The 11,055-nt window shown below is 42.2% G+C and overlaps 1 protein-coding gene across 1 annotated transcript in view; it reads left to right on the top strand.

The window, feature by feature from the left end:
* Window positions 1-4,197: 4,197 nt before the first annotated feature.
* zfpm1 (zinc finger protein, FOG family member 1) overlaps window positions 4,198-11,055 on the top strand; it is a 186,147-nt gene continuing 179,289 nt past the window's right edge. The window contains exon 1 of the mRNA XM_084335210.1: window positions 4,198-4,663. Coding sequence (XP_084191336.1) covers window positions 4,624-4,663 — 40 coding nt within the window. The 5' untranslated portion in view covers window positions 4,198-4,623. The remainder of the gene's footprint in view (window positions 4,664-11,055) is intronic.

The raw sequence follows: 11,055 nt of genomic DNA, 5'->3' as shown, positions 1-11,055 counted from the left end.
CACACAGTATAGTGCCCTTTTCAGCCTTTGAGCACCTGCCCCTCTAAAGTCCTGTGCACGTCCCTGACTGACAACACACACACTCAATTCAATGGGCATGAGAAAACATATGTTTACATTGCCAAAGCAAAAGTGGAACAATACAATCAAAACAAAATTGATTGTACAATTAAAAGGGAATAGGAATGATGTGTAAACAGAGCTTTCACATTGCAACTGACAACAAACACAGTCAATTAAATTAAAAGAAAACATGTTTACATTGCCAAAGCAAAAGTGGAACAATACAATCAAAACAAAATTGATTGTACAATTAAAAGGGAATAGGAATGATGTGTAAACAGAGCTTTCACATTGCAACTGACAACACACACAGTCAATTAAATTAAAAGAAAACATGTTTACATTGCCAAAGCAAAAGTGGAATACAATAAAAAAACAATTCCACAAAAAGGTCTGTCATCAACAGTCTCCTTTATCTTTTTTTTTTTTTGTAGAATTAAATGTCAGTCTCTACCTTAGTGAGAACGCTGGCACTGGGAAGAGGAAGCTAGTTTTTCAAAGTCTAGGTTGTAGGAGCAGGTTGCAAGTCTCAGGCAGTCCACAAGATGGTCATCTGTCATTGTGGTTCTGTACTTGGACTTGATGATCTTCATGTGAGAGAAAGCAGACTCACACAGGTAGGTTGATCCAAAAAAATTCTGTTAAGTTCATGGCACATCTCCTGAGGTTGGGGTACTTACCATACTTCTCAGGCAGCAGTAGCTCCCAGAACTCTGCCTTCATCCCTTGTGTTGCCCTGGCTTTAATCTCAATGTCAATTTGAAGTGTGAGGATCTCGTTCTCCACAGCAAGGCTGTCCAGATTAAACAGTGTGGCCACTTTGGATGTGATGTCATCCACATCTACAGTTCCAAATGGAAAACACATGTTCAAGTTCAAGTGTTGAAAAGTCTGTAAAGCGCTTATCAAACTCTGACAAGATGCTTTGAACTTGCTCCTCATAATGTGGGCAATCAAACTGTGCTGTGTCCTCACCCTGACGTTGAAGTTCTGCTTGCATGTGAGGAAAGTTGTGCAGGTCACTGCGTTGCAGCCTTCTCGCCCACATGGTGAGCTTGCTTTTAAAAGCATTCACTGAGCTGATCATGTTTATTACACATTTATTCTTTCCCTGCAGCTCTAAATTCAGGTTATTCAGCATGCCAGTGACATCGGTTATGAATGCCAAATTCAAAAAACAGTTGTTGTCCTCTAGATGTGTATATTTGGCATGTTTAGCAAGCTTGAGAAACTCTTTAATTTCAGGCAGCAACTTTTACACAGTCGCCGTCTTTGAAGGATTTTTTCTTTTTAGCGAGAACGTGACTGACACGATAAGGTTGTTGCAGCTTTTGCCTTGGTTTTGGGCTTCGTAAAAGTGGACTGTTGTCCCATTAGACTTCATCTGCTGGAGTTCTGTTCTTCGTAGGACTGTTTTTGGAGGAAAATCCGCGTGGTGTTTCTTGTGCATCGTTGTATAATGCCGCTCCAAATTACCCTTTTTCGGCACGGACACGGTTTGTTTGCAAATCAGACTGATTTTGCGTTGAAATAAACAAAAAAGTAAGCCTCCTCCCACTCTTCATGGAACTTATATGTTTTTGGTCTTTTGGCTGCTCCGGTTCTGCTGGTGGTGGTCTTGCTTGCGGCTGGTGCTTTCTGGTAGTTCGGCACCGAGTCCTGCCAAGCACACCGACGAAAATGAAATGATTTTCCAAAATAATCTCACGGTCTACTTGAAATCAGCCCGCGATCTACCGGTCGATCGCGGTCGACTGGTTGGGCACCACTGCTGTAATGCAACACTCCTGGAGCAGTTTGGGATTCAGTGCGTTGCTCAAGAGCACATGGGCAGCGATGGTAGACACTATAGATGTAATTTTGCCATGTGGCGCCACCCTCCACTCAACATCTCACAGTTGACATACATCTGTCAGTGCTGGGTTTCGAACCAGCAGCATATCTATGTCCAGGCCAACCAACCATCCTAGGCAGCCATACAGGAATTCTCCCCCTGACTAAAGGAGATATTCAGACTTACCATGTCTCAGTGAGGGTTGTATTAAAGGGGCAATTTGCCAATGATTCACCTTAATACTGATTCTTCCTTACCTTGTGTTTATAGTCCCCCCACCCCCCCACTATCTTTAACAGAAAAAGAGATCAGTGTCGTTTGCATAGCATCACAGTTCCACAGTCAAAATCTCTGTAACTCTTCATTCTATTCCAAGTGGTGCAAGACTGTTTACAGTTTTGAGATGTGGAGCTAATGTGCAATGTACATATTAGTTGTGTTTGCTTTTTTTTGTTTGCTTTTTTTCACCAAACATTGGAAATGAAAGACCATACCAATGGTAGCACACATACTGGTAATGCATAATAGGGAGGTGTAGTCTGACGTCACTGGTTGTTCCACCCGTATAGGGATTTATCATTGGGAAAATGGATTATCGGCTATTGTAACAATTCTGCCGCATGAACATTAGCAAGCTTTCCATTTTTGCACAAAATGAGTTCCCTTCTACCACTAACATGATTGTTTAAGAATTGTTGGTTGAAACAAAGGTAGTTATAAGGTTTTTAATTTGTCGTGAAAAAATAACTACACTTACCAGTAGGCAGCCTGTTGTTCAGTACACAGCCGCTATTGGTCTGGTAGGCTGTCGCCTTTTCCCCATCACAGGCAGCTGATAGTACCAAGCTAACTAGCTAACGTTAACGTTACCCCACTAACGTTAGCATTATGTCTACTGTCGTGAACCATTTTAAATCGGGGCATGTAGAGGAGTTTCGGGAACGAGTAAAATGGGCAGGCCCTCTTCTCAGACCTGTGGGGCAAGCACTGCACACGCATCATGCCGGCTAGCAAGCTAGCTAGATACACGTCATGGCCGGCTGATAGCATGATAGTAGCCCCTTTTGTGACTGTGATGCATCACAGTCACGAAAGGGGCTACCACGATAGCTAACTAACGTTAACGTTACAAGCTCAAACACCTTATAACTACTACTACTGTCGTGTCCATAAGTTCCCTGGCAGAATACTTTGTTTGTGAGGACAAAGGTATACAAAGAGGAGAGAACCATTTTAAATCCGGGCATGTTAGGAGTTTCGGGAATGCCGGCTAGCAAGCTAGCTAGCTACTAACGTTATAAACTATACACAATATGTACAACGACACAATGATTTACATTAGTATTTACAGTGATTTAATATGCAGCGAAATAACGTTATACGATTTAAATTACAAATACAAATATGGTAACGTGGTTGTGGCTTTTACAAATAGTGGTTAGCTTTAGAGATAAATGGCTATGATCACGGAGCACTAGTGTTGGGTGAATCAGATACTAGCCACAGATTCAGGGTCAGTTATTTTCCCATTGTACGAATTGTTAAGCTTATGGAATGTAAGGGAAATCTGATCCTAGGTCTGTGACTAGTAGGCAGGAGGCTATGCTGTGGTGACGTCAGTCAGCAGCGCCAAATAGCAGTGTAGTTTCCCAGCGAACGAAAACATAAATGTTGTTATTTTGCTACCTTTACGATTAATTGCGAATATTTTCATGTTGAGCTATAGATTGTGGATAAATACGCACAGAAAGGTACACCATGCCAACGTTAATGCTTTATTTATCAAAAACGAGCCGATTTAGAAATGGTCAATGGGGAAATACATTGCATTCCACAGAGGGTGGAACAGGAAAAAAACGAAATTGACGTAACCACTACACCTCCCTATACACAGTGCAAGGTAATGTTACGATGTACTGTATGATATCAGCTTAATTAGAAGCACATCATCTTGTCTAAATTCTGATTGATCAAGCATGATCTTTGGATATAATCTGACCCATTATGAGGTCCAAGGATGCAGATAGGATCATTCTTCTTCATTATGATAAGTGAACAGCCTTATGAAATATCCATGCCTTCAACAAATTCATGAACCCTATTCAATATTTACTTATTCATTGCTTTGTGCAAACCAATAGAAAACGCGTGCGTTAGTGCACGTCAGACGTAAGGGGCGTTCTAGGGGGCGGGTCCTCGGTAGTTGCTCCGTCCGCTTTGGTACACCGTAGCGCTGAAGCTACACTGTAACTGCCTGCCTAGTATTAACACAGGGGGGGCGGACCGGGAGAGGACAAAACTTCACAAAAAAACGAAAACAATAATACACCGACCTCTATCAGCAGCCACGTTTCATGTTATTGTTATCGAGGAGACGCGAATGTGTGGCTAGTAGTAGTGACACAACAATCAGCTGTCAGTCGCGGCGAAGACGCACCCACCACCACAGAGCGGCGTGACAGGAAAGGAAAGGACACCGAGACCCAACAACAACAGCACATCTGGGCAAAAGGGAAGGCGTTGAAAAGTACCCAAACTTAGCCACAGGTAGCTGTCGTGTCAACGATATCGAAGTGCACCACGCAGGTCATGCGGATCTCTCCGGTCGGAGATCGAACCGCCGCGGTGCAGTAGCTGACAGTTCAGTTGTCCCCGTGGGAAGACCACTGCTCTCGCTCTCTTTCTCTCTCTCGTTCTAACGTGCAACGGAACAGAGGAGGGGAACCATGTCCCGAAGAAAGCAGAGCAAACCCCGGCAGATCAAACGTAAGGATACATTTAAGTTTGTTCTGAATTAATTAATTAATTCACAATGGTTATCAGTGTGTGTGTGATGTTGTGCGCTCTCCCGAGCACTGTAGCGGGGCGCGCATGTTTCGCCCGGCTCAGCCGCTATTCCACTGCGTTCAGTGAAAGTTACAATACTAAGTTATACAATTTGACGATATTCTTTGACCGTTTAACTTGATTTTGTGATTATTATTAAAAGCACGCAATGTAAATGATATGTCAATGTTGGCATAATTTGTATAGGCCTAAATGCAATACACTGTACGAGTCTGCTTTTCGGCGCTCAGCGCTCTAATTTCCATATTCCACATGCGGGGTCCCTGTGGGATTAAACATCTAAGATCTAACTGCAAAGTGAACATATTTTCAGATAGGCTATAGTATTGTATATTGATGGAAATTTAGGTTCATTATTCTGAGGGTCTGAGAATATGTTATTGGGCCACTACTGGAAAGTATCTTTCTGTGTATTTATCATCCAAAGTGTGATTGAATGAACTTGTAATACCAAAAAAAAAGTTACAATCTGCTCCTTTTTATAGGCTAAAATAATGCTTTGTCCATTGGCAGCTAAACTGTAGCCGTGGTTTCCTGTTTAATTCTGTTGTGGAAACGTCACTGTTCTCTGAAAAAGGCGATGTGAACACAGATAAACAGCGATCCGATCTCAACCGAGATAAGGATTAAAATTGGATCTTTTTTATTTGTTTTCTGTCTGAGGCAGCACCGAGGCTGGCGTTGCATTTCCCCCGGCTTTTCAGTTCTCTTTCCAGAGATGGGGCGTCAGATAGCGCGCCTGGCTGATCTCGCCTGCCGATAGCGGGTTACAATTGGATCTTTTTTTTTTCATCTATCCTTTTAACTCTATAATGCATCTCTGGGCGTCCGCTTGAGAGGCTTTTCTTCTGGTCTGGCGCTTGGCTGGTCTTCGTGCTTGACGAGTTCTTCTTCCTGTTTATAAAACGTGTGAAGGTTTATCGCAAGGGTGCGATCTTGAGAGTTGATACAAAAATATTAATAATACTTTTATACCCCTCCTTCTCTCTCTCTTTCTCGGTGTCTCTACTTGTACTCTGTGAACTGAAAGAAGGCAGGGCTGTGGGGGCCGGGGTCGTCTTGCTCTGGTGCCAGGCACTGTTTCACTTCTTCATCCAGGGGAGATGCCATGCTGTGATATATAAGCACGGCAACAATATCAGGGAGGTTGACTTAAAAGGCACGCACAAAATAAAGCACACAACAACGATCGCTTTTAGAAGTAAAAGGGAAAAAAAGACAATGAACACCCGATATAACGTTTGATTAACAGTGTGCGCCGTGCGTAAAAGTACGACGTACTGAACGGCAGTTTCCAGCAAGAGGCACACTGACGTGGCCATGCGATGATTGTCACTGGTCTAACGGGGTGGTCATAGTTGTGCCATGCATTCTCAAACCGTGAAGTTCAGGTCTAAAGGCAATGAATGAAGTGACTGGCGGAAGTTGCTCGTGCACGAGAAACCAATGAACCACACACGTGTCTACATGGTAGGTTGCAGTTCAAAGATTCCACTTGATTATATTGTTTTGTACAATGGGGGTCAATATTTGGCACTTCCCGTTTTTCCATATCTGTTTCCATGGAGAGGCCTATCAATTGTGAACTCCCAGCAGCCACTTCTAGCCAGCCAGTGAGGTCTGTAGATGTAGTCCAGGCCCCAGGGCTGATAAAGCCAGCCAGACTGGAGGCTATAGGCTGAGAGAGAGTGTGTGTGTGTGTGTGTGTGCACATGCATGCATGTATGTAGCCTAGGCTACACTATGTGCAATTGCGCATGTTTGTTTGTGTGCATATGTGTGTATATATATATATGTGTGTATGCAGTATGCACTGTATGTGTGTGAGTGTGTGTGTCTCAGGGGTGTCATGGTGCCCTTTATCTGTGCCTCTCCTCCACCATGCTTCCCTCTCCACGCTCCCCCTTGACGTGTCCGAGGCCAGCAAGCCTCTCTCAGCCCCATGATTCTCTTGTGCCTTGGCAGACATTTTGATAGGAGAGAGTGAGGAGTGATAAGGACTTCAGCCTGGTTGGTGGGGGGGGGGGACAGACAGGACTATACCCTGTCCACCATGTTGTTTTGATAATAGTTCTTCTCTTCCACACTCTTAGTTCAAGAAAGGCAGACGCTCTGCTTTACACAAATTATTTAATGTTTAAGGTGTTTTGCAGAGTTTAACTAAACACTTATTAATGACGATACTATAGTTGGGGTGTGTGTGTGGGCGATATGGCAGAAATATCACATCACAATATTTCTACACATTTTCTTCACGTTAGCTTTTCTGTGACTATATTTCAAGGTACTGAACGATACAAACTAGCTGGTGACAATATACAGTACTCTGTTTGCAGTCTTTAATGTAGAGACCTAAAAGGGAAAATCCTATTTAAAAATAAACAAAAAAAAACACTTGAGCTTATTAAACACTAGTAATAGTATCAGCATCAGGAGTGTCAGAGCTGCTGTGGTGAAAGTTATGAAGAGAAATTAAGCGTGGATTGTGTAAGAATAATATCACAATATCCACAAGCTCCTCGTGAACGCATGTTAACAAAATATCACCCACCCCTAATTATGGTACAGTTACTACAGTTTATAGTCTATATTAGTAACATTATACTTCTGCCCACAGATAGATATGGATAGATGCCCAGATACAGTTAATGATAATAGTGACCCATTGTACTGTTTCAACAACAACAACCACTACCCACACAGTATTACATAAAAAAAACAATGTCACCAAATGAGAAACCTTTTCCATTATTGCCAACAATGGATTAGTGCAGGCCTTTCTGGGGGCCCGTGGGGGGAGGGAGGGAGGGAGGGAGAGGGGCCTGTGTAGCAGATAGATATTTGTCTGTGTCTCTTTGTGCGTCATCCTTCCCAACGGTTGGAGATCTCTCAGACTGATAGGAAGGCCCTCCTTGATGGGGAGATAGCGGGAGGCGGGCAGGCAGGCGGCCCGCTGGGGCCGGATCCTTGGGCTTATATTTTGGCGGTTGAGATGGAAGGCTGGATAAGGCGAGGTTGGCGATTGCTACTACTGATATCTGGGAAAGAAAGAGATGGAGGGAGAGAGAGAGAGAGAGATGGAGATAGAGAGAGGTGGAAAGAGAGAAAGGTATAAAGATAGAGAGAAATTGAGAGAAGGAGAAAGAGAGGGGGAGATTGGAGCATGTATTATAATTCCATGTAGGTGCTGTGATACAATACAACAGAAAACAACCATACAACAACACAAAAGAAAACAACCATACAACAACACAAAAGAAAACAACCATACAACAACACAAAAGAAAACAACCATACAACAACACAAAAGAAAACAACCATACAACAACACAAAATGAAACAACCACAGCACCACCAAAAACAACAGTACAACACAGAGAACAACAACAACAACAACAACAACAGTATAACAATACCAAGGACAACAGTACAACAACATGACAAACACAAGGATATGACAATCCTTGTGTGTGTGTCATGTTGTTGTATGACTATCGTTGTGTTTGTCATGTTGTTATACAGTTGTTTTTCTCTGTGTTGTACCATTGTTTTTGGTGGTGCTGTGGTTGTTTTCTTTTGTGTTGTTGTATGGTTGTTCTCTGTTGTGTTGTTGTATGATTGTTCTCTGTTGAGTTGTTGTTTGGTTGTTTTATATGGTTGTTTTGTGTTGTATGGTTGTTTTCTATTGTGTTGTTGTATGGTTGTTCTCTGTTGTATGGTTGCTTTGTGTTGTATGGTTGTGTTGTATGTTTTGTTTTTTATTCTTGGTGGTTTTGTTGTTGTTCTTGGTGTGGTTTGGGCAACTGGGAACTGGTAGGGGTTATATCTCTAGAAGATTTAAAGAGAGAGAGAGAGAGAGAGAGAGAGAGAGAGAAGGGGGCAGATAAGAGCTGAAAAAGGGGGGATGGCTGGACGATAAGGGAGGAGGTGTGGAGAGTGGATAGAGAGAGGGAGAGAGAGAAAGGTTGGGATATATGAATGTATTGTGGGTGTTTTTAAAAGCAGCCCAGCCTGCTCTCCTGCTCCCCTGCGCCTCCCCCCTCCCCCCAGTAAGATGCTCGGGCCTGATAAGGGTTAGATGATAAGGAAGCCTGCAGATGGCAGATAGATAAGATGCACAATGCTGATTGGTTCATGTGCTTGTGTGTGGGTTTTCCTGTGTGTATATGCTTTTGTGTGTCTGGAATTTACGAGTTTGTGGTGTGTGTGTTCTTTATGTGTGTGCCCGTGTACGTGTATGTGTGTTCTCTGTGTGTGTGTGTGTGCGTGCTGCTCCAGTGTCCCTATGACATCACTCCTGGAGCTCAGAGGTCAGTATGAATAATGTGCTGCCTCTCACGGCTTAAAGCAAACCATGACGTTTAGGAGGGAAAGACCAGGAAATGACCACTCTGTCCCCTCCCCTGACACCTCCATTAAAGGGATACATTCACAATTTCTGTCTGTTTTTTTTATTTTGCTTCATGTGGACACATTTCCCTTCTCAGGATTCTTCAGTTTAAAAGTGTCCCGTTAGCATTCCCTATTGGAAGCAATGAAGTACCACTAGCTGTTAAGCTAATGATACAAGTGGTACCCATTGGTTTGAATAAGGAATTGTATGGATGCTGACGAGTGTGTTTTTTAGGGTACTTTACCTGGCTGAGTTACCAGTGTGGAAATGTGACGATATAAATATGAAATTCAAATATCAAGCTGTCCTGTTAAGGCTGGTTGAAGGGTTGGCTTTTTGTGTTTTGATTCAGGTAGATACATAGATGATGTATACCGGGAGAGACTACAATGCCCTAATATGGCAAACATACACAGAATGCCATGCGGTCCGACAAAGACTGAGCACCCGCCGGGATGCTTTTAACAAATGCGTGCTACGGTCATAGAACCGCTTTGTGATTGTAACATTGCTAGAGCTAGCCACTAGCATGCTAGTGAAATAGACCCATTTGACTGTAATTAGCCAAGCCAAGATCCATAGCATGCTTGCTTGTTACTAAGGTTACCACTCGGTTTCGATGCTGTAGCTATTGTGTCAAATAAAATCACCGTAGCATTGTCCAAATAACGTTAGCTTACTAACTATAGTCTATTTCATTAGCATGCTAGTGGCTAGATGTAGATAGCTTGGCTTCAATCATTATGGTTCTAGTCCTGAACTGCTGTTATAACAGTTTGAGACCCGCAAGAGACGTAAATAGTGATGCACCGATGTGAAAATTGTGGCCGATACCGATATTAATATTGCTGTTCTGGCCGATACCGATATTTACCGATGTCGATATCTCTGTATAGAAAACACTTTTTTATGATAATCAAATAAAGAGCTATTTTACAAAACGCATTTTTATTTAATTTTTTTACTTTTGTAACTTATTTTCAGAAATGACTACTATTTAAGGCCAAAACGTGTAAAAAAAAATTATCGGCCCCATCTTGATATCGGACCGATACCGATGTGTAAAAAAAAACGGCCATATCGGCCGATATTATATCGGCGGCCGATATATCGTGCATCACTAGACGTAAAGTAAGACAACTCTGTGTAATATAGCCTTTATATTCAGATATGAATATTTTCAGATTAAGTTAAGCCATTAAGTTAGCAATTAGTTAATGGTAGCTCATTGTTATTAGATAAGAGTCTAGGTCTAGTACAATTAGAGATGTTCCGATACCATTTTTCCCTTTCCGATCCGATTCCGATACCTAAGCTTTGGGTATCGGCCGATACCGATATTTATCCGATACCAGTGCATAACATTTTTTTTTTAAATTATATAAATTATACTTTTTTTTTTCTTTTTCAGATACTGTTATACTGTTTTTTAGTAATAACTAGAACGTATAGTATTTATTCAACAACAGGTGATTGTATAGATTTGTATTAGTATCATTAATCAATGAGTATGGGCTGCAGCACTGCAGATATACCCTACTCCAATGATCCACACGGACATTAAACGGTGTTGCACTCGCTACTCAGTGGCTCTGCAGATATACCCTATTCAGTCTGTAAGCTAGTGGCAGATAGAACGTTCATGTTGTGATTTTTGATGCAAAATAAATATTCAACATTCTCTTTTGAAACTCCGCCTCAGACTCTTATCCTTTGGCACTTGCTGTACTTTGCTTGCAGGTCTGCAGCCATTATTGCTGGATTATGTGAATAGCACCAACTTTAGACACGGTAACGTTATCAAGCTAAGCTAACTGACCTAGCTCGTCTTCTCGCATTGGCATTAAGATAACGTTAGTAATAGTCAGCTAACGCTAGTCCGTAGCTACTTAACTTAAATACAATTCACCGTGGGTGC

The sequence above is a fragment of the Notolepis coatsorum genome (genome assembly GCF_963971535.1).
Source record: "Notolepis coatsorum genome assembly, chromosome: 18".
NCBI lineage: Eukaryota > Metazoa > Chordata > Actinopteri > Aulopiformes > Paralepididae > Notolepis > Notolepis coatsorum.
The sequence above is the reverse complement of the archived record's forward strand: the minus strand, read 5'-3'. Positions and strand labels throughout refer to the sequence as shown.